This window comes from Aythya fuligula, chromosome 17 (assembly GCF_009819795.1).
Source record: "Aythya fuligula isolate bAytFul2 chromosome 17, bAytFul2.pri, whole genome shotgun sequence".
NCBI lineage: Eukaryota > Metazoa > Chordata > Aves > Anseriformes > Anatidae > Aythya > Aythya fuligula.
This window is the reverse complement of record NC_045575.1, coordinates 5,277,527-5,299,978: the sequence shown is the minus strand read 5'-3', so window position 1 is coordinate 5,299,978 and position 22,452 is coordinate 5,277,527. Positions and strand designations below refer to the sequence as shown.

The window sequence follows — 22,452 nt, the reverse complement described above, 5'->3', positions numbered from 1 at the left end:
GCCCGTCCATCTCCCCGGGGTCTGGGATGGCCGCGGAGCGCGGGGCGAAGTGTCCTGGCCAGTGTGATGGCACGAGCTGGGGGCCGCCTTCGGCCCTGGCCCAAAAGCCCCGGGAGGAGGCGAGGGATGGGGATTTTTCCAGTTTTGGGTCTGTCACGAGCCTGTCTGCACTTCAGAAGTAGCCACGTTTCCAGGGAAGGAATGGTTAATCCCCGCCCGCCGCTAATGAGCCTTAACTGGGAATGACCCGACACCAGGGAGAAGTGAACCCATTGTCCTCGCCTGCGTTTGACTGTCTTCCAGGGAGACTCATGAAACGCAGAGCCCGGGCGTGAGTTCCCAATTTGTGTCAGGAGGCTCTGATTTATTGTATTTATTTATTTTTGCCATCTGGTTGAGGAGGGACGTTGAACGCAAGCGTGAGAAATCCAGATGTGCACAGCTCCTCGCCGCCGCGCTCGCTCGCCGAGACCTCGTCCCCGAGCGTGCGGCGCTTCCCAGCTCCCGGCCCCGCAGCCCTGGTCCCGAGCCCCGACCCTCGAGCACGTGGGGACGGGACGGTGACACCCCCGGGCACCTGCTGCACCCCTGGTGGGGCTGAGCCGTGAGTGTGGACGTGGCAAGCAGGGCGAGCATCCCACCGCAGCGGTGATGGAGCCTGGATGTCCAGCCTGGGGCTGCGGTGGCGAGACCTTGGCCGCACCCTGACCCGGTGCCGATAGCCCTGGGGACGCCCAGGTGTCCCCAGACACACGGTGGCCCTTGCAGCTGTCACGGTGCCAGCATGTGCTGTGGGACCTGGCCCTGCTGCGTGGTGCCCATCCCAATGGGATGGAGGTCTTGCTCTGTGCCCTGCCCCATCCCTGATTTTTGGGGGGGTTTGGCCGCTGTTTGATGATGAATTTTCCCATGGAGTGGCTGGAAATGGGCTGGGGGCCATCCTGGGCACCCTCTGGGGTGGTGACAGCAGGGTTCCAGGGGACACCCGGGTCCACTGCCTGGTGGCAGGATGGGGGTGATGGGTGACAGCCACATTGTGCCCGTGGGGACCCTTGGGGATACCGGTGACGTTTTGGGGCTCAACCCCGTGCCGGGGCTGCAGCCGGGCAGAGCAACCCAGTGGGGCAGAGCAAGAGGGCTTTTTTGGGGGCTTTTCAATTTTGATGATTATTTTTTTTGTTGGGGCTCCTCCGAGACACGAGAGATGATCACACAGGATCTTAGCTCATCCGCTCTCTGTCTCATGCCTGGGAGGTTTGGCGGGAGGCCCGAGGGCTCCGGAGGAGGAGGAAAATTTCATCATCCCGCTCCAACGTCTCCTGGATAATCAGCCCCTTGTTAACCGGTGCGGCCCCATGCAAGAGGACCGGCGCACTGCTGGATCGTTAGGTGGTCTTGGCCTGGGCGAAGCTTTTCAGAGCCTCTCCCAGGGCTGCCTGGGAGACTTGGAGGCGGCTGCAGCTTCACCCGACCCCCCCACCGTACATGCTTGCTGCCTTCCCTCGCCTCTTCTCGCTGGGTTTTGGCATTTTCCAGCACCCCTGGGTCTGTCCGCGCAGCATCTTTGGCGCGCACCGAGCACACTGCAGGGCTCCCTGCTCCGCTTGCACGCACCCTCCCGGCGCTTGGCAGCTTCAGGGAGCCTCAAAATCAAAATTGAAGCACCCCCAGGGGAAAATCTCTTAGTGCTAGGGCAGTAGTGGCAGCCAAAAAAGCAGCCGTCCCACAGGAGATGGGGAGGGAAACAGGAGCAAGGGGGCAGGGAACGGCGACCCCCAGCCCTCGGCGGTGCTCGGGGGTCTCTGGGGCAGCCCTGAGGGCATTTTGGGGGAGAATTGGAGCCGCAGTGGTGTTTGATGAGGCAAAGAGGAGCTGAAGACGATCTGTTTGTCTTCTTTTATTTAAAAAAGAAAAGAGTAAAAGTATAAAAAAATAAATATTTAAATAAAATTCTATACATATATATTACCACAGATCTTATTAATAATTATTATTATTAATAATAATATTAAAAGTCAGGTCCTAGCGCTCGGTGCACGCGAGGCTTTCCGCTGTGCCAATAAATTACCCTTGGCCACCCGGCCCCGGGGTCCGTCCCTGCGTCCCCATGCCAGCCCCAAAACCCCATCCATGCAAAACCCAGCCCCGGGCCGGGCCATACATTCGGAGGTGCCCAAAGCCCTTCCCGTGAAACCAGTGCTTTTCTGAAGCAGTGGGATGCTCCCTGGTGTCGTGGCCACCGGCTCCATCCCCGGAGGGTGGCCTCATCCCAGGTGGCGGGACCCAGCCCTGGCCACCGCGGTTCCCCCAGTTCAGCCCCATTTCAGAGGGATCCAGCCCCAAAACATGCGGCGGGAGCGCATCCCCGTGGCCCTGACAGCTACAAGGGGGGTGCGAGCCCCGCACTCCCCAACCCCGATCCTTTTCTCCGTGGAAGCGGGGGCTTTTGGTTGGCCCTGGAGGCCAACCGGCAGAATTGAGTCACGTTTTCTCTGTTTTTCAAAAAATTTGCTAGGCGCTGCAAGCCAAGGGGCCAAATGCCCCATTTCCCCGTGGTGCTGCGGAGGGGACGCCGGGGTGCGGGGGACAGAGTCCGGCCCCGCAGCCCCGTGCAGTGCCTGCACCCTCCTGCAGCCCTCGGGTGGACAGGAGGGTCCTCGGCCCTGCTCTGTGCGGGAAGCGCTGCTGCAAAGGAGCAAATAAATTAAAGCATGGAGAGGGGGGGTCCAGGGCCAGCACAGCATCAGCAGGAGGTAATAAATAGGAAGGCGAGAGGTGAGGAGGAGGCAGTTCTCGGGGGTCTTGCTCTGCCGTGCTGTGAAATGGGCGCAAGGCAGTGCGGGGAGGTGTCCTCCGCCGTCCTTCACGGGGGCGAGAGGAGCCGGGTCTGGGGCTCACGCGGGGCTGAGATGAGGTAGCAGGATGCGAGCCGCCTGGGCGATGACCTGCACGTACTTCCTGAGCACCTGGCAGCCCTGCTGCTTCTTCTTGAAGGTGCTCTTGCCCTTGCTGCTCTCCCCGTAGCTCACGTCCACCTGGAAGACGTTGTAGTTCTTGCAGAGGAGGCAGGTGAGGTTGGAGATGAGGCCCCGCGTGGTTTTGGTGGTGTTGTGGAGCCGGTCCAGGAGCTCCTTGGCGGTGGGGTTGAGCTCCTCCTGGTCTCGCGTGATGTTCCCCAGCGAGGCGTTGAGGAAGGCGAAGAGCTTGTACATGGCCACCATCACCTCCTTCTTCTCGCTCGTCCGGTTGACGTGGAAGGCCGGGAAGAAGATGCCGCCGGGGTTGCAGAGCTTGTCGCTCTCGCTGCTGAACGGCTCGCCCTGGCACTTCAGCTGGGGGGAGAGGCGAGCGTCACCCCGGGGCACCCGGCCACCCTCACGCCTCCCCACAACCCCTCGTGTCCCCCCCCACGGCCACCGGCTCGCACCGATTTGGCCACCCCGCCGTGCGCCCCCCCCCCCTCCATGCTCTATTCCCACTGGTGTCACCGTGCCGTGCGCCCTCCCCAAGCTCCGTCCCCGCAGGTGTCACTTACGTAGAGGCTGAAGAGGTCCTGGGCGGTGGCGTTGAGCAGGGCGACCTGCTTGCGGGTCTGCTCGTGGACGTTGGCACGGCACAAACTGTTCCCGGGGCAGCCGGGGCCGTTCACCAGCAGCGCCCGGCCGGCCACCGGCCTCCGCTGCAGCAGGAGCAGGGCCACGAAGGGCACGACGCCTGTGGAGGGGGGGGACGGGACAGAGGCGACTTCAGCGACCCCGTGGGGATCCCCCCCACCCGGCACCGACCCCACGAGGCGAGGGTCGCCCCCGCTTCGCCTCCCCCTCGCCCCTCACCTGCCCCCCGGCCGGGGCTCCCCCGCCTCCCGTCCCCGCGGGGCGCCCCGTGGCATTCCCACATTTCGCAAGCGGCCCCGGTGACGACCTGTGGGGTTTAATCAAATATGCAAAGTGATTTCCTCCCCGTTATCCTCCGCTGCTGCTGGAGCGAGGCCCCACCCCGGCCCCGGCTGACTCAGCAGGGGCTCCCGCAAGGAAACCTGCCTCGGGGCCGGCCTCCAGCCCCCCCCGGCCCCCGCGCTGCCTCAGTTTCCCCGTCTGCGAAGTGGGCGCAGCCGTGGCGGGGAGTGGCCGCGCAGCTGCTGGAGCCGCCAGCCAGGAAACCCCTGGACGAGGAACAAGCGAAGCGCTCGAGCCTCTGGGTCACCCCGGTGGGGTGACAGCGGGGTGCTGAGACCCTCTCGGCACCCCCAAAGCGGGTGTCCCCTGTGCCGGGAGGAGAAACCAAGCTGGGTGCCGTCCGGGATGGGTGTCCCCAGCCCTGGCACTGAGCTTGGTGTCACCCGTGCCCAGCTCCCGGGGATGGGGTGCCCCGGGGGTCCCCACCAGGCACCCCGAGGACCTGGTCCCACGTGGTGCCCCGGGGCTGCCGCCGAGCAAAGTCCCCGGGCTCTGACAAGCGCCGAAGCTGTCCGCACTTGTAAGAGCCTCCGCGTTGCCGCAGGTCCCAGGTAATACAATAATCGCTTTATTTACCCTCCTGCAGCTACACCCGTGCCCAGATGGGAAAGGACTTACCTGGGCGTGTCGCCATCCCCAGCCCGACGCTGCTCCCATCCCACGCACCGCGGGGAGGAAGGGGACCGAGCCCCCAAAGGGCCGGAGACGGCCCCGTTCCCCCCGGCACGGCCCCCAGCCCTCTTTCCTCCTTGTGCCCATTTCACAGGCGGGCAGAGCGAGGCCGGGTGCACGTGTGCGGGGCCCCGGGGCTGGCGTTGCCCCGGCCGGCGCGGAGCCGCACGCTCCCGAGCCCTCCCGCGCTTGGCAGCTTCCCCAGCCCTCCCTCGCTCCCAATTAAGCAGCGGACCCAGAAGGAGGAAAAGCAGGAGGGGAAAAAAAAAAAAAAAAGCAAAAAAAAAAAAAAAAAAAAAAGCAAGATTTCCCCCCCCCCCCCCCCCGCACCCCAGCGCTTTTTTGGAATTATTTAGAGTTATATAAGTGGCCAGATGTTGGCCGAAAAGCGCCAGAAAGGCATTTGGCTCCCCGCTGCCAATTCCCAGAGATGCTAACCCCGGGGAAAGCGGCGCGTCGGGAGGGCTGCGGGCTTCGCAGCGCGGCGCATGTTTGTTTGCTTGGACATCACCGAAATCAGAAAGGGGTGGGGAAGGGGAGAGAAGGGGGAGAGGAGGAGGGGAGAGGTTTGCCAAGGATGGGTTTTCAAGGTTGGGATTTTTTTTTTTTTTTGGTTGTTTGTTTGTTTTTTTACCTGCTGGAATGAACTTCATTGTGAGCTGTGTCCCGGGAGCAACTTAATAGAGATTGGTGTTGGCAGAGGACGTTTTCAGAAATTCATGTTCATACTGGGGGACTTCTCTGGGTTTATATACCGGTCCTCCAGTGAGCCTGTGTTGTAAGAAAGGGGAGGGGGGGTGGCGAGGGGGGGGAAGAAACAGAGAAAGACTATCATTACTTCTATTGAAACTAAATCAGGAAGTAAAGGGCTTTGAGACGAATCGTGAATGATTCTTAGAAATAAACTTCTGATAAAGTTGATGTCACCAGGATTGCGGTTTTTTTTTTTTCACGCACGGGCTGAGTGTGGGGAGGGATTATGGGGAGGTGGGGGGGGTTGGCGGGCGGCTCAGTGGGGGGAAAAAGAAAGCACCCGAGCGCGGCACCCAAGCGCGTGGGTCCCATGGGCGTCGCGGGGTTGGCGTTGGGGGGACGCCTCGACGCACGGTGCCGCACGCTCCGGCCGTGACTCATGTTTCCGCAAGCACTTTCACCCCCGGACCCCCCCCCCCGGGCCGGTGCTTCCCCACAGGGTGGCCAAGCTCAGCCCCCGGGAAAAGCGTGCAGAAAAAAACAACCCCCCCAAAAGATAAGAAAAAAAAAAAAAAAGGAAAAGAAAAAGATTTTTTTTCTTTTTTTTCTTGTCTCTTGGGGTGGAGGTGGAAGGCGGCGGTGCCCCCCCCCCAGGGTCAGGGGATGGATGCGGTGCCCTCAGCATCCCCGGTCCAGCAGTGGTCTGTCCGCTCTGGGGGGATCGGCTGCGAGCGGAGCACACGCACCCCTGGCGCAAAGGGCGTTGGGGAAAGAAAAAGGGAAAAAAAAAAAAGGAAAAAAGTAGTTTTTAAATTTTTTTGTTTGCTTTTTTTTTTTTTTTTTTTTGAATTCTTTTTCCACTGGGATAAAAGACAAACCCACCCGGCGGCAACAGCCGGCCCGGCCCCCGGGGTTAACCCTTGCGTCGGCCCTGCACGCCTCTGGAGAGGGTGCCAGCACCCGTGTCGGTGTGCCACTCGTGTCCCTGTGCCACCCGTGTCCCTGTGCCACCCGTGTCCATGTCCCCACGTGGGGGGGACCCTGTCCCACATCTCCCTCTCCCCGGGATGCTTCGGGGCCGTTCGCTCCCCAGTCTGGGCTCGAAGCAGGTTAAAGGCGCTTTCATGTTTCTCTCTCGCTGTGTGTATATATATATATATTTTTTTTTTTTCTCTGGGGGCACGCCAAGCTGCAACTTTTAATCAGGTTTAGCAAGTTTGTGCCCTGTTTGCGCTGGCAGCGTGAAACCTGCCGGGGTGACAGTCGAGGAACGGTGACACAACAGCCTGCGGCCACCCCACTGCCCCCTGGGGGGACACGGAGGGGGACGTGGGGACATCCCGGTAGCACTGGGTGTTGCATGGGGCAGGTGAGAGCCTCAGAACCAGCACCCTTGGGAGCCCATCCTGCCGTGTCTGCCTGTCCCCAAATCACCATGTCCTGGGGATGCTGCTGCGGTCGGTGCCACGTGTGGCGTGCGCAGCATCACGGTCACAGCTCCGGCGACGCTCGGTGCATCCCCCGAGCAGGAAAGCACCCCAGGGCATCATATTTTAGAGCAATCCCCCAAAAGATAACAAAAAGAAGATAACTTCCCCAAAATATCCCCCCTCCCCTCCAAAAAAAAGAAGAAAAAAAGAGGATTTCAAATATATATATATATATATACCCAGCATTTTTGCCACGAGAGCCATCCGTCCACACGAAGCTCCAGCTCCAAGTGGCCGCAGGTGGCCGGGTGCCGCTGATTTATTGGGGCACTGGTGCGCCGGCCCCGGCATGCTGCACAAGCCCAAGCTGCCGTGGGGGCTCGGCGCGTGGTTCCCCCTCCCCGAGACGGGCAGGGCAGCGCGGTGACTCAGGGGCTCGGGCAGCACCGGCCGCCGGATCCGGTGTCGCCCTCGGCGTCACGTAGCCACCGCCTGCCTCAGTTTCCCCGTCAGTGAGGCAAGGAGGGCGAGCCGGGGCTCGAGGGCGGGAGTTTGTGCTGGTGCTCCGCCAGTGAAATCCCAGTTTAGCCTTACTGGGATGCTGGGAGAAGACTCGGGAAATGGGGGGGGGGTCAAGGGACAAAGAGGCTGCAAAAATGGATGGGGATAAAGGGAGGTGCAAGGGATGGGGAGGACGAGGCTCGCCGCAGCCCCGCAGCCTCGCTCGAGGCTCGTGCCGGTGCGCAGCGAGCAGCATCGCGTGGATAAATTCATTCTTAATTAACCGTATCGCTTAATTAGCTGGGAAACTGGCGTTTCTTCATTAACAGCAGTAGGGAAATCTGGGGGTGGGGCTGTCGCAAGCCCCAGCTCCGCCGTTTCCTGCCCTTTCCCTGAATTTCTCTGCAGGATCTGGCCCCTGGGGATGCGGTGCTGTGCAGTTGGGGCTGATTCACCTGCGGGGAGCTCCCGGCTCCCAGCTGCACGTGGGTGCGGGGGGGGGGGAGATGAGCTCGGTCATCCCCATGCCCCCCGAGCTCCTGAATCACCCCCAGGTTCTCCGGCCAAACTAATTAATAAAGAAGGAGGAAATCAGGGAAATGACCCATGCAGAAAAATGGGACTTTCCCAGCACCTGAGCTGCGGAAGACGGGAGCGGGGAGCTGGGCTGAGCTGTTAGGTTTAATCCCATGCAACGCGTTAGTTATATAGGCTCCCCCATAGGTTCCCCTATAGGAAAACCTGCCCCCACCCCATCTGCAGGCACGGCCGGGGCAGATTGCTGATGGCATCCAGGAAATTCGGCTTTTCCAGTGGCTTCTGCGGCCGCCCCAACGCCCCCTCTGTGCCCCGAGCAAGGGGAGGTGACCCGGGCAGGGGGTCCCTGGCGGACACCCACCCGCCCCGGGGATGATGCACTCGGAAAAAGCCCAAAAGAGGGAATGGGAACGTGCTCGGCGGCGGGCAGTGACACAATCCTATCGGCATCTCGGCCGGGGATGGTGGCCCCGCTCCCACGCGACGGCTGGGATTTTTTGGGGGGGTGATGGGGAAGGGAGGTGGGGGTGTGTGTGTGGGGGGAATTGGCCCTAAAATGCGGCTGGGTGCTGGAGTGGGGAGGGGCAGAGAGGTGGGGCACGGGGCTGGGTGATCCCACGTGTAGGGCCAGGGCCCCAAATTGGGGCTTCTTGGGGCTGGGTTTGGCAGGCGAGGCTGCGGCAGGCGCTGCCCTGCTGAACAGTGCTCTCTGCTGTCCGCGCCTGTCACCGCCACGGGACACGGGGCACGGGGACACGGGGACACGGGGACACAGGGACACAGGGACACAGGCAGCACTTTTCACCTCGCTCCTGCCCCATCCCCATCCATGACCACCCCTCCATCCCCATCCCATCCCGCCCGAGCCATCAGGGTCCCGGCAGCCCCGATGTCCTCGTCCCATGCTGTCCCCATCAGGGGACACACAGGGATGCCAGCAGCAGATGCAGCCCCCTGGGGGGGTCTGGGTGGTGCTGGGTGCCGGGGGGGCTGAGTAAGTTGTGAGTAAGGCAGCACCCCTGTGCCGGGGAAGCCCGGGCTGAATAACGGGCAGGGAACGAATTCCCCTTTGAGTCACGGAGGGACCTTTCTGGGCTCGGATCCCTGTGCCCCACCAGTGCCACCCCCCATGGGTGTCACCCCACCGGTGTCACCCCCATGGGTGGTGGGCACCCTGCTGCTTGCCACCATCCCAGCCAGGCTGATGGTCCCCATGGATTTGGGGACAATAAGAAGCGCCCTAGGGGACAGGGAGCCCCAAAGGCCAGTCCCCACCATGGGGTGACTCCTCCGAGCGCTGCCCATGGGGCAACTTGTAAGAGGTCGGGATGACGGGGATACTGGGGACACAGGGTCGGTGGCATGCTGCCACCCCACACCTTGCCCCACCTGCAGGATTGACCCCAAGAGCCCCTTCCCAAGGAGGTTTTCCATCATTCCCCAAGTCCTGCAGCCCCACATTTGGGCAGAGGGCTGGGTGCTGGATCCTGCTCCCCTGAGCACCGAGGGGCTGACGCTGCCATCAGCATCGCCCCCATCCCCGCCGCTGTCCCCAGGTCCCCGAGGGGGAGCGTCACCCACCTGCGCCCTCGAAGCCCATCCAAGCTGCCTCCTTCTTGGGTGGATGGCAGCTGGCGGGAGGTGGCACCACGGGCCGGCCCGGGACTCTTCATGGTGACATTGTCCCCCCCGGAGGGTCCCCAAACGGCGGCGGTGGCCGTCCCGGCGGCGGTGCAGCCTGCAACTGAGTCAGTGCCGCCGGCACGGCCGGGAACAGGCACGGGCACACGGCAAGGAACGAGTGACTCCGCGGTGCCACATGACCGGGTCTTAGGATTTTTGACTCAGCGGGGCCAGTGCTTGGTAGCAGCGGGCCCCCACCACGTCCTTGGCCACGTGGCAGGGACAGGACCGCTTGGCACGGTGACGCCAGGTGCGGTGCCAGGGCCAGGCAAGGCTGCAGCGCTTCGTGTTGTGCCATGCGCCCTGCAGGCACTGCCATCGTGTGCCACGCTGTGCCACCCTGTGCTGTGCCACCTGCCATCGTGTGCCACGTGCCTCATTCCCTACCCTGCTGGTGCCACGCTGTCTGCCATATCCCACACCATGCCCTGTGCCACGCCACAGAGCGTCCCCAGTGCCACACGTCCCATCATGCTGCCACCCCATCTCATGCCACACCATGTGCCACACCGTGCCGTGCCACTTCCCATGCTGCCACGTCGTGCTGCCATCACATGCCGTGTGCCACACCGTGCTGTCATCCCATCCCAACCTATCCCATCCCCTGTCCCACACCGTGCTGTCATCCTGTGCCATGTGCCTCCCCGTGCTGTCATCCCGTGCCATGTGCCACCCCATGCTGTCATCCCATCCCATGCCATGCCCCACACTGTGCTGTCATCCCATGCTGTGCCATGTGCCACAATGTGCCACCATCCCATGCCACACACCGCCCCATGCCATGTCCCACATCGTCCCCCATGCTCTGCAGTTTCCCTCCAGCCTTGTCCCCTACTTTGTCCCCCTGGCCTCTTGTGGCCCCATTTTCCTTTCAGGTTATTGCTAATCAGTTTCTGAATTTGTTCGGGTTTCGCTGTGCCCTCACCACATCACCGCGCTCAGGAGAATTCCTGGCAGCACCAGACCCTGCAGCCCTGAAAAGCCCCAGAAGCACTCGCAGAATGAGTCGGTTCCTGCGCACAGCAAACCCCGCGGGCTTTTCTCAGGGCTGGGAGAGGCACGTGCACCCGGACACATGGACAGCCGGACACATGGACACACAGACACACACACGCACAGGTGCCAGGCCAGAGGCAGCAGCCCACGGGCCGAGGTCAATGCTTTATTTCCGTCTGCTGTGATATAAAAATAAGGGGGCACCACCTGGCCAGGATGGCCCGGTGCCCTTCTCCCAGTACAAAATAATATTTAGATTCATAAATAAAACATCGTTACCTTTACAGCTTAACACAGTACAAAAAAAAAATAACAAAAATAGATATATATAATTTATATATTAAAAAAGGTATCCTTAAATATTTCTCCCAGGTGCAGGGACATATTAAATTAAACCGATGGTTTCAATAAATAGGGGAGCTGCACCACTGTCACGTATAAGTTACTGGGGGACCGGTGCCCACCCGCACAGTGCAGGGCTCGGGGACGCTGGGGACACCGAGGGCCCAGGGGTGGGCATGGAGATGCTGAGGGCATGGGGACACAGTGCAGGGACATGAGGCACGGGGACAGGCACAGGGACACCAGGCGTGCAGGGATGAGCACAGGGACACTGCGCTCACAGAGTGCACGGGGACACCAGGCTCATGGGGACACCAAGCTCACAGGGACGCCAGGCTCAAGGAAAGCCACCCCCAGATGCTCTCTGGGCTCAGCAAACCCCTCGAGAGGCAGGCAGGGGGTGACAAGCCGGTGGCACAAGCGGCCTGGGTCGGTCTGGGGCTGCACCCTGCCTGCGCCGAGCGTGTGGGTGCCGTGCGAACGGCCCCTTAGTCAGGACGTGTCACCAGACCCATTGAATCACTGGAAAATCAGGCAGGGCTGGCAAACGGGGGACGTCACCAACCCAGAGTGACCCCGCTGGCCGATGGTGGCCTCCACACGTGGTGGCACCTGGGGGACGTCTGTGCCAGCGCCAGCCGCGCGCCGGGCTCTCCGCATCCAACCGCAAGCCCCAGGGCGCTGGGGACAGCTCGGGTGACAGCAGCAGGGGTGGCAGGGGCTCCCTACGACCTCGCTGGCCGCTGGCCTCGCCGCCGGCCTCGCCGCTGCTGCCTCCGCTCCTCCCGGCGCGCCCGCAGCCCTCGCTCCTCCAGCTGGGCGCTGAGCTGCTCCGTGAAGCGTGCGTAGCTCCAGAGGATCCGGCACCCCTCCACCTTCTGCTGGAAGACTCTGGTGGCCGCCGGCAGCCGGGGCAGGGTGGGGACGGTGGGGACGATGCCGTGGGCATGGAGGACTCCCTCCAGGTTGCTGAGGAGGCCCCGCACCTTCAGGCGGGTGCTGTCGAGGCGGCGCAGGATGGGGGCCCCGGGGGGGTGGAGGTCGCGCTGGTGCTGGCTGATTCCCTGCAGCGCCCGGTCCATGCGGGCCATGGCCCCGTGCAGTGCCCGCAGCCCCCCGGTCCCCGTCACCACCGTCCCCCGCAGCCACTCCAGCGAGGCGTTGGTGCGGCACAGCCGGGTGAAGGCCAGGTGCTGCTCCTGCTCCTGCCCGTGGGAAAGGCAAGGGGGTCAACGGGGGGGCTCAGCGGCGAGCCCACCCCCCCCCCCCCCCGCCGACACACTAAGTGAGGGGGGCTTTTGTCCCCTTTTTCCTGCCATCTGGCGAGGTGGCACTCACGTAGAAGAGGAAGAGCTCCCGCGCGTCCTCGGCCATGTGCCGCACCAGGGCGTGGATCTGCTGCAGGGTCGGGGGCTGCGTGCTGCGCGCTGGCACGGCCCAGAGGAGGAAAAGTCCCTTGGCCACGGCTGGGGAGGAAGAGGAGGGAGATGGTGGAGATGGGGGAGCCTCTCGCTGCGGCGACACGCGGGGTGGGGATGGGGAGCAGGGATGTCCGCCCCGGGTGCCCATCACCCTGGTGCCAGGCCTGGAGCAGAGGGCTGCACGTGCCGGGTATGGTGACAAGGTGCCCCGTGGTGCCGCAGGGACAGGGCAGCCACCGTGCCGGGAGCCAGCTGCTGGGACCTGCCAGGGCCTTCGGCATGAGGAGGAGGAGGAGGATGGTAAGGAGGAGGGCAAGGATGAAGGGGACAAAGATGAGGAGGACAAGGATGAGGAGGAAAGGGACGAGGAGGACAAGGATGAAGAGGACAAAGAGAAAGAGGAGGAGGAAAAGGAGTGTTAGGAAGAATATTAGGAGGAGGAAGAGGAGGAAGAAGGTGCCCTCGAGGCATCAAGGAGCGCAGACAGCTCCTGCTGGCCCCAGCGGTTGCCCAAGCAGCTCCCTGTCAGCACAGGCCACCGCAGGGCCACCGCAGACTGGGGACAGTGGTGGCACTCCTGGGTCTGTCCCCTCAGTCCCAGTGGGTGCTGCTCCAGCCCCGCTGTCACCGCAGCCACGTGAGTTCAGCACCGCAGCAGCACCCAGCTCCCAGCGCTCCCCAGCGTGGGTTTTGGGGATGTTTGGGGGCTCGGGGGACACACCAGCCAAGCAGGGTGACCCCATCCCTCTGCCACCTGCCCCCCGCTCCCCGCATCAACCCCAAACCACATCCCCCCACCCGCCCCCTCCCGGCACCCCTTCTTCCGCAAAGGTGCCCGGGGAGCCCCTGGTGGGTGCCAGGGGCTGGGGAAGTGGGGGGGGGAGGCATCCCAAAACGGCGTGCCCAGGGGCAGGGGAAGCACCAGGGCCCTCCCGGGGTGGTGTGCGAGCGAGAGGGCAGTTGTGGGACGCAGCCTACCTGCCAGCACGCCCAGGGGCCGCGCGTGGCGCCGCATGTCCGGGTGCCGGGGAGCGGTGCCGCAGGGCGCGCGAGCGACTTCCTTACTGGTCGGCGAGGGGGAAGCTCGCCTTTTAACGTGCCCCGATTAGCCACCACCTCCGAAGGAGGCACCCGGGCCCCAACGTAAAGAAATGGAGAAGTGAAGCCATGACTTGGGGGCCAATGAGCGGGGTGAGCCGGGCCGGGGAAGGGCGGGGGGAGGAAATGAGGCCGGTCGGACGATGGTTTTGTTCTTCGATCAAGTTCCTCGAGGGAGTCCTCGTGGGTCCAGCCCGCGCGTGGGGCGAGCCAGATGCCCGGGGCACGGCGTGGGGCTTCTTAGGAAAGCACCCCATTGAGTCACCGCCGTCCCTCTGCGCTCAGCCGGCGTTCGTTAAACCGAAAACCAGCCTCCGAAACCGAAATGCGAGCGGCGGAGGCCGTTGGCAGCATCAGTGTCAGCTCTGGGGCTCGGGCAGGTGATGCTCGCCCCACGTCTGAGCCCCACGATGCTGCAGCAGGAGGGGGACGGGTGGCACAAAGCCCTGCACCCACGGGTGCTGCTGGAGGCTGGCACCTCGCCACCTCGGCTCGCACCTCTGGTGGAGGTGTGAACGGCTGCGACTGCACCGCGGTGTCACCAAACCGTGCCATGCCCAGGGCGTGGGCTGTGGTGGGGCCGTGGCTGAAAATAGGCCCCGGGATGGATGGGGATGCTCCAGGAGATGCTGTCCGTCTGTCTGTCTGTCTGTCTGCTCTCCCCAGGGCGTGAATCTCCCATGCTTTGGCCTGGGGTGGGTGATGGGGAGCGGGGAGGACCCCAGGACACCCCCAGCACCCGAAGCCGGGGTGTGCAGGGATGCTAATGATAGGGACCAGGGGACACCAGCACCCATGGGTGCCCCTGTGCTGGCGGGGAGGGGTGAGACAAGGGCGAGGCAGGCGGGACAGATCCGTTCCCCTTGCTAAACCGCCTGCAGCAGCCGGCGCTGAGCCTCCGGCGGGGAAGGAAATGCAATCGGCGGGGTCAGCGGCAGCGCCGGGGCCGCGGGCACTGCCCAAAGGCCGAGGTCAGCAGGAGGAAGCCCGGCACGGGTACGGCCCCAGAGCTGCTGGAAGCACCCGGTGCCAAGCCCCCAGCACCCCTGAGCTGCTCTTGCCTTGCAGCGGGGCGTGGGAGGATGCCAGCACCGACCCTATAAAAAATAATGTGTTTTTATCGGGTTTTCTTTTCACTGTAATCCATCAGGTTTTGTGAAGACTCGTAAATTCCCGGTGAATCCGCCCAGCTGGGGTGGTGCCACATGGTGCCACGCACCAGACCTGGAGATCTTCTTCTTATGGGGCTCCAAACTTTGGGAAAACCACAGACGAGGACATGACCCCCCCCTCCCCAGCTCAGTGCTCCATCAGCTTCGTGCCACCCCCTGCCACGCCGACCCAAACCACGCAGAATGCACACGTTGCGACCCCAAATCACGGCGATTTGTTCCCCTTCTCGTGGGTTTCAGCCCCAGAACAGGAGCTTTGGGGCACCACGGAGCCGCGCAGGGCCGCAGTGCCCTGCTCTGTAAGCACAGGAAGCTGCCCGAGGCAGAATTTGCTGTTTCAGATGGGGTGGCTTGGGCAAGGGGAGGCCACACCAGAAATAACATCTCCTTGCGAGCGGAAGAGCGCAGCAGTGACTCACTTCCAGAAGATGAAATGTTTTCTTTTCCCCAAATTCCCCCCCCCCCCCCCCAGACTGCCCCCAACCTGCAGAACTCCCTGCTGCAGGACACGGCGCGGTGCTGCTGACTCTTCCTCCTCCTCCTCTTCCTCCTCCTCGGGGTGTCCCTCTGTCTGGGGACACCTGTGGGTGCTGCTGGCCAGGCTGGGCCGTGCTCACGGGAGCCAGGGGCTGTGCGTAGGGCACCTCTGGAGGGACAGAGGAGCCAGAATGCCCCTCTCTCCAGGAGAAACACCTGGAGGCAGTTTGTCCATCCATCCGTCTAGTCATTTGGCCAGTCACCCGTTGTCCTGCCCACCCATCTGTCCAGTTGCCCACCCAGCTACCTGCCCATCCACCTGTTCCTTCCTCCAGATTCATCTACCCACCTGCACACCCCTCCACCTGTCCACCCATCCATGCATTCATCTGTCCTTCCACTTGTACATCCTCCTGGCTACCCACCCACCCACCCACACACCCACCCACTTTTACATCTTTCCATCTGTCCACCCAGCCACCTATCTGTCCTTCCCTGCACGTATTCACCCACCCAGATACATCCCTGTCCATCGATCTACCTGTCCATCTGTCCGTCCGTCCATCCATCCATCCATCCATCCATCCGCCCATCCATCCATCCACTTGTCCATCCAACTACAGATACATCCACCCATCCATCCATCTACCTCTCCATCCATTCGTCCGTCCGTCCGTCCGTCCATCCATCCATCCATCCATCCATCCATCCATCCATGTGTCCATCTGTCTGTCCATCCATCTGTCCATCCATGCGTCCTTCTGTCCATCCGTCCGTCCGTCCGTCCATCCATCCATCCATCCATCCATCCATCCATCCATCCATCCATCCAGTACCCGTGGTTCCTCAGGGTGCACACTGCCCAGGACCCACCAGTCTAAGCGGTCCCTCTTGGGACACCCCGCTACCTCCGCCCTGCCCCTTTCCAAGCCCAGGGCTTCGCACAGGGTGCCCGCAGACCACGGCAGAGGAACGGCGCGGTCGCCGGCACCGACGGCTGGCAGCCCTCGGGGACATGGTGCGGGGATGTGCAATACCCAACGGGGCCGAAAATAGCGCGTGTGACCGCACTGGCTGACAGCAATTTCTTCATCGCCGGGGCGCACGTCACTGATGTCTCATGACTCTGGAAAAGAGAGCGAGACAGGAAAGAAAGCACCCGTGGATCTGCAGGAAGCCGAGGGCTTACCAACGCAGGCGGGGACGCAGGGGGGATGTGTGGGGAGCCCGGGTCTGCTCCCGTGCGCACCAGTGCCCGCGAGGAACCCTGCGGCTATGCAGGGCGGCGATGCCAGGGCTGGTGACGACTGTCTGGAGCGACTTCCTGCCCAAAACACGTCACGGGACTGCCCCGACCCCGTCTCCATCCCTGTCCCCATCCCCTGAAACGTGGGCCCGGGGTCCCACTGAGGTGGGTGGCGAGAGAGCAAACTGAGGCCACCACCCACCTGCCCCATCCCCTCCTGTCCTGTCCCCAGGATCTGTAAGGCTTTGAGGGGATGGGAGCAGACGTGTTTTTGCTCCCCTGTGCCTTTTTACTTGCTCGGGCTCCCCGCTGGAAGACGCCCCCAGGATGTTTCCGCCCCACGTGTTGACCAGGGGCAGCCCCAGGGTGTGCGGGGGGCACCCGGAGGCCACACAGCCCCCAGGTGAGAGCCACCTCGTTACAGCCACGGCCACTAACGAGGCTGCAGAAATGCCCCAGCCCTCACCTCATGTCCCAGACCCTTTTTCCCTGCCTACGGGTCACCCTGTGGTGGGGACAGGAGTGCCACCAGCACTGGGGACAGGTTCTGGGCCAGCCCCAGCTGTGGCCATGGGGTACTTGGAAAATACATAAATAAATAAGAAACCACCCCAAACCAACAAAAAATAGGACTTTTATTGACATTTGAAAGTGTGTAAAAATACAGCTTGGAAGGAGCTGGGGTGTCACTGTCCCCCCCCACAACACACGATGGCCTGGCAGGGGTCGGGGCCACCCCAGAGGGGCCACAGGGCTGAAATGCTGCCCCGGCCACCCCCTGCAGCCCCCGCTCTCAGCACTGGAGGGTTTTGGGGAGATCCCCTGAGCGGGACGGGTCCAGAACCCCCCCCAGGAAAGGTGCAGAGCATCACGGCCACCATCCCGCACAGACACCCAGGGTCCTGCATCCTGCCAGCCCCACGCTGTCACCTCCAGCAGGGCTGTGGCACATCACCGCTCTGCGGCACGCATTCCCCCCACACCTCCTCTCCTCACCACCACTCAAATCCCCCAAACCCGCCGCTCCCCCCTACCCTAAGAAAGCCGGGAAGGGACCTGAGGCAGAGGAGGGCACGGCGCTGCCCTTCGGCCTCTCCCGCAGGGATTCACAGCGGCGTGGACATCAAACTGTCACAGCAATGCCACCGCGTCCCCCCCGCGTCCTGGGAGCGACGCTGCGCCCCCCGGGGCTCTGCCCAGCACCGGGGGGGGGAAAAAGGCTTAGAAATAAAAAACAACAACAGGGCTGGGGACAACCCTGGGCAGGAGGAGCCCGTGGGGACACCGCGCTGGTCCCCAGGGGTCACCGGGTGGCACGGGGACAGGCGGCACGGGGACAGCCAGCCGCTATCTGCCGCTCTCCTGGCGCTTCTGCAGCAGCTGGATGACCTCAGTGATGCCCTCCTCGGGGACCTGAGGGGACAAAGATCCCGTTAGCTGGGGACACCGGGACCCTCCCGCCCGCAGTGCCACGTGCCCCGTGGGCTCACCAAGGCATGGTCGAAGTTGAAGGTGCTGATGTAGTACGCCGAGATGTCGACGGCAGCCAGCGGCTCCGCGATCTGCGCCACGATGCCGCACTCATCTGGGGGAGGCAACGTGTCCCGCGGTGACCCCGGTGTCACCGCGACGGGGAGCCACCAGGTGGCAGGGGACGCCAAAGGGAAGCACTGGCAGGGGACGCAGGGGTGGCAGCAGGGAGGGTTCCCACGCTGGGGGGGCGACGGGGTGGGTGCTGAGATGAAGGGGAGGGGGCCCAAACCCCTGCACCCCCATGGGGCAGGGGACGCGCGCGGCGCCCACGCTCACCGAAGCCCAGGGGCTGCCCGCCGATCCTCACCATCCGCCACAGCTCCCCGCTGGAGCTGGTCAGCAGCAGGTCACTGGGGAACCTGCAAAAAGGGGGGGGGGGGGGCTGAGTGCAGGAACACCCCCAACCCACCCAGCCATCCCCCAAAAGTGTGGGCACCAGCACCTACCGCTTCTGGGTCTCCGCGTCCATCACGATGGAGATGTAGCCTTCGATGAGGGAGAAGGCGAAGAAGGTGATGGAGTCGAGGTCCTGGCCACCAGCACTGGGCTCCTTGGGGGGGCTGCGAGAGGAGCCAGGCACAGGTTTGTGTCCCACCAGTCAGTGGGAGGCAAGAAGAGTGGGTTTGGGGGCATTTCCAGAGCACCGTGGTGACTCTGGAGGGGACGGTCCCACAAGGCTGGTCCCAAAATGTTCCCGTGTACAGCTCCAACACATCTCAGCCACCTCTGACCCACCCCTCTTTGCTTTGCTGCAATATGTGGCTTGTCCCCCAGCATGGTGACAATGGGACTCGGGGGCTCCAGTTCCCAGGAGTGGCAGCAGGACACGCAGCACCCACGGGTGACGTGCTCAAGGGAGCAACAACACTTTGCAAAACGCACCCGGAGCTTGGAAAGCCGCAGGGAGCGAGGTGCAGGGGGGTGACAGCCAGCTGAGGGACCACCGCCGATGATGTCCCCACCCTTGTCACCCACCTGTGGGAGTAGAAGAGGACGTCGATGAGCATGGTGGCGATGGCGGGCAGCGTGTCGGGCGCCACGGTCAGGATGCAGAAGCGGTTCTGGGGGCTCTGCACGGGGTGCAGCGTGGGGCTGGTGGCTGCGGGGCACAGCCACCCGTCACCGCCACGCTCGGGGACAGCACCGCAGTGCCACCCCGTGGCCACCGTAGCCCCACGTCCCGCTGGGTGGTGGCCCCAGGGGACCCCAACACGCGGGGAGACCCTGGCAGCCGGAGCAACCCTGCAGGCACCGGGTGACCCTGGGGACAAGGTGGCCTTTGGGGACGTCCCCGCGCCACTCACCCGCCTTGGGCTTGAGGAAGCCGTTGCTGGCGTCGTCGCAGGTGACGGGGACGGACTCGCCGTTCTCCTCCTTGTAGATGTCAAACTCCCCGGCCAGCGTGTGGATGACCACAGGCAGGTCCCTCTCCCGCACCTGGCAGCGTCACAGCGTAACCGACCCCGGAAACCCCGACCCCGCAGCCAGCTGGGGACAGCCGGGTCCCCGCCAGCAACCACGGGGCTGCCAGGGCCGCGCGGCACCAACCCCGTTCCCACCCCGGGGCTCACCAGGACGAAGTCGGTCTGGTAGGTGGAGAGCATCAGCACCGAGACGTGGTGCTCGGCCAGCGGCGCGATGACCGAGCGGGCGATCTTGGTGACGCCGGTGGCCTGGCAGCCGGAGGGCGCCCGGCCGTTGGAGACGACGCTGAGCACCAGCCACGTCGAGTCCGCCACCTGCATGAACTCTGAGGGCGGCAGCTCTGCGAGGGAGAGGGGAAACTGAGGCACGGGGCCGCGTCGGTGTTCCCGACCCTGCTGGCGGAGCCGTCCCAGTGCCCCTGACAGCCTGACACTGCCACCGGGAAGCCTGTGGGGTCCTCGGGGTGCCACGCAGTGAGGGCAGGACCAGCTGCACGCACAGAGGTGGAATTGCTATATTTTTGGGGACTTGTAGGGAGAAATGCTCCAAGCCCGGGACACGTCTCTCCTGCACCAGCTGGGCTGTGCACAATGGGGTGCAGCACCCCAAAGCCAGGCCCCTGGGGCTGCCCAAGTCTCCCCCTGCATCCTCCAGCCCCCAGGAACCACCAGCCCAGAAGGGACGGGTCAGGGACACTGGAGGAGGCACAGGACGGCCACCCCGCCATGCCACCACCCCGTGCCACCCCAGCCACGCACCCACCCGGCTCCAATGAGCCGTGTCCCTGGGGCCGAGCCCATGCTGGCCGGGAGCCAGGGTTGCCTCCCCAAAAACGCTGCTTTTGTTGGCAGGGAGCGAGTGTGCCGGCTGGTTCCTTCCTGCCCCACACCCGCTCCCCAGGAAGGGCCGGATCGGGGCCGCGCTCTTCCTCCGGCACCCGCGCTCCTCCTGCAGCTGCCCCGGGCCAGGACACGTCCCGCTCCCGGCATCCCAATTCCCTGGGAGGTGCGGGGTCAGCGGGGAGCCCGACACCCCCAAACCTCATCATCCCCCTGCCCAGGCGAGGTAGGGAGGCCTGCAGCACTGAGCTGAGGCCGCAGGACTCATCGCAGCGGTGAGGGAGGCGCGAGCCGCGGGGCGAGGCCGGATCCGGAGGTCCGAAGCCCGGGGCCTTGGCGGGTGTTGGCAGCCTCCTGTTCCTGCGCAGGAAGCGCCAGAACAGCCCCTGCTCGGCTCCTTCCCAGGGCCGGGGACAGGGACCGCGCTGCCGCGTCCCCGCTTAATCGCTTTTCAACACCAGCAGGAACCGGGGGCCACGGGGGAGGCTGCGACTGCACGGGGGTCCCCAAACACCACCGTCCCCGTGCCTCGGCCGGCCCCAATGCTTAATCCGGCCCCCAGCACAGAAATTAAAACAAGGCTATGGGGGGGTGCCCCCCCTGTGCCCCCACAGGGCACTGGCAGCCCCCCAGCCCGGCGCCGAGCAGCGGGGCGGCCGACTCGCTGCACCATTGTTCGCCGCTTCCCGCCCGCCCCACGGGATCGAGGAGCGTTTGTCCGCAGGCACCGAAAAAAAAAATTAAAATACAATACATGGGGGGAACGGCCCCAGCTCCTCAGGAGAGAGCCTGGCTCCCAGAGAAGGGCTGGGGGGAGCTGGGCTGGATCCGGCCAGCCATCGGCCCGTGCTGCAGGACCGCTGACCCTTGCTCCTTGGGGCACATCCAGGGTGATAAGGCCCAGCCGGGGAGGTCTGGGTGCGGGAGGTTTGGGGCAGGATCTGTCCTACCAGCACGGCCTGTCAGGGCAGGTCCGGTGGTGAGGCTGCAGAATGGCACACACATGCTGTCGGGATGGGGACATCGTGCTGTGACACCTCCCAGGGAGGGGACAGGTCCCCAGAAGGGCTCAAAGACCCCAGGACACCCCGACACCGCGATGCTGCATCCCCAGTACCCCCAGCAGCACCCTTGGTCCCCTAAGGCCGGGCTCAGCCACATGGGTGGGGAATTGGCCCTGTTCCACCACGGTGGTGGCCAGTCCCAGCCCTCACCAAGCAGGGTGGAACAGCAGTGAAGCACCCAAGGAAGGGCACTGGCAGCTCTGCCAGCAGCACCCCGTGCAGGCAGGGAGCCCCGGGTGCTGCCCGCAGCCCTTCCCGGGTGTCCCGGGAGGTTTGTGCCCCATGCTCAGGCTCGGTAGGCGCAGGGCTCCTCACAGGAGCCTTTCCCCACCCATACCCCAGCCTCGTCCAAGCATGCGGAGGCACGGCCGCGTCTCCGAGGAGGTTGGTTGTGCCAAGGCAGGCGAGCTGAGAGAGTCTCAGTGGGGCAAGCCGGGGCATCCCTGACACAAGCCAGGGCTCGCTGCCCGTGGTGAGCGCCGAGCGTCACTGCGCTGCGCCGGGCTGGGCTGAGAACGGCCACAACTCATTGCTGCAGTGCCTGGTACCTTTGAAGCCCTCCTCGTCCAGCATGATGGTGTAGTCCTCGGGGGTCTCCGTCAGGCTGAAGAACTTGCACCTACGGGGCACAAACCGCCGCTGCCCAACCCGCGCGTGGCTCCGGGGAAGGGGGAGCGGGACACGACCCCCCAAACCCCTCCAGCACGGCACCGCCGCGAGCACGGGAGCACGGGGAGGATGAAGAGGAGGGTGAGGAAAGGGGGGAGGCCGGTACCTGCAGCGCTGGGGCAGGAAGAGCAGCTTGAGCAGCGGGTGGGTGTAGAGCCAGAGCCCGCAGCGTGCCAGGCTCAGCACCCGCACCCGGTGCTCCAGGATGTGCAGGTCCATGGTGGCCGAGGCCAGCACCGGGACCGGGACCGGGGCCGGGGCCGCTCCAAGCGCGCCCCGCGGCCGCTCGGAGCAGCGGGAGGGGTCCCGCAGCCGCCCCGCCCCGGCCCCGCCTCGCCCCGCCGCCGGCCGCCGGCCCCGCCTCGCCCCGGTCCCGGCTCCGCGGAGCTTCCCGGGGAGCACCGGGCCTGACACGGGGCTTGCAGCGCAGCCGGGCGGATTGGGGGCTCCAGCAACGCGGCCCGGCGATTCCCCGCTGTCGCTTTTTCAGGGGAAAAGGGGTTTTAGAAAGAGGAGGGGTTGAGGTTTTTGCAGAACTCCCGCCTGCTGGAATCGCGGGGAGGGAGAAGCCACTCGGGCTCCATTTTGTGTGCGGAAAGCAAAGCCCTGGGATAGAGCCCGGGTGGGATCTGGCTGCTCCTGCCTCGGTGGGGCCACGGGAGCTGTGATACTGGGACGGGATTGAGGACTTGGTGCTG

General features: G+C 64.1%; 2 protein-coding genes across 2 annotated transcripts; both read right to left on the bottom strand.

Annotated features, from left to right (window-relative positions):
- Positions 1–2,894: 2,894 nt before the first annotated feature.
- On the bottom strand, positions 2,895–3,897 carry LIF (LIF interleukin 6 family cytokine). The gene is made up of 3 exons (XM_032198711.1): positions 3,834–3,897; positions 3,536–3,714; positions 2,895–3,332 (listed from the first exon to the last, which is right to left on the bottom strand). Exons 1-3 carry the CDS (start codon positions 3,895–3,897, stop codon positions 2,895–2,897), a joined length of 681 nt encoding a protein of 226 aa, XP_032054602.1.
- A 13,627-nt stretch (positions 3,898–17,524) lies between these two features.
- CASTOR1 (cytosolic arginine sensor for mTORC1 subunit 1) lies at positions 17,525–21,973 on the bottom strand. The gene is made up of 9 exons (XM_032199192.1): positions 21,861–21,973; positions 21,634–21,704; positions 19,329–19,522; positions 19,062–19,194; positions 18,733–18,856; positions 18,204–18,317; positions 18,034–18,116; positions 17,715–17,809; positions 17,525–17,637 (listed from the first exon to the last, which is right to left on the bottom strand). The coding sequence occupies exons 1-9, from the start codon at positions 21,971–21,973 to the stop codon at positions 17,572–17,574; spliced, it is 993 nt and encodes a 330-aa protein (XP_032055083.1). The 3' UTR covers positions 17,525–17,571.
- Positions 21,974–22,452: the final 479 nt, after the last annotated feature.

Bases quoted from the DNA above. Each gene is read 5' to 3' on its own strand.
- LIF (XM_032198711.1), bottom strand. From the start codon at position 3,897: ATGTGGGAATGCCACGGGGCGCCCCGCGGGGACGGGAGGCGGGGGAGC. The intron at 3,715-3,833 runs GTGAGGGGCGAG...CCCCCTCCACAG, and splicing joins GAGCCCCGGCCGGGGGGCAG to GCGTCGTGCCCTTCGTGGCC. The intron at 3,333-3,535 runs GTAAGTGACACC...CTCTCCCCCCAG, and splicing joins AGGACCTCTTCAGCCTCTAC to CTGAAGTGCCAGGGCGAGCC.
- CASTOR1 (XM_032199192.1), bottom strand. From the start codon at position 21,973: ATGGACCTGCACATCCTGGAGCACCGGGTGCGGGTGCTGAGCCTGGCA. The intron at 21,705-21,860 runs GTACCGGCCTCC...TGTGCCCCGTAG, and splicing joins TTCCTGCCCCAGCGCTGCAG to GTGCAAGTTCTTCAGCCTGA. The intron at 18,318-18,732 runs GTGGGTGACAAG...CTCCTCTCGCAG, and splicing joins GTCCTCTTCTACTCCCACAG to CCCCCCCAAGGAGCCCAGTG.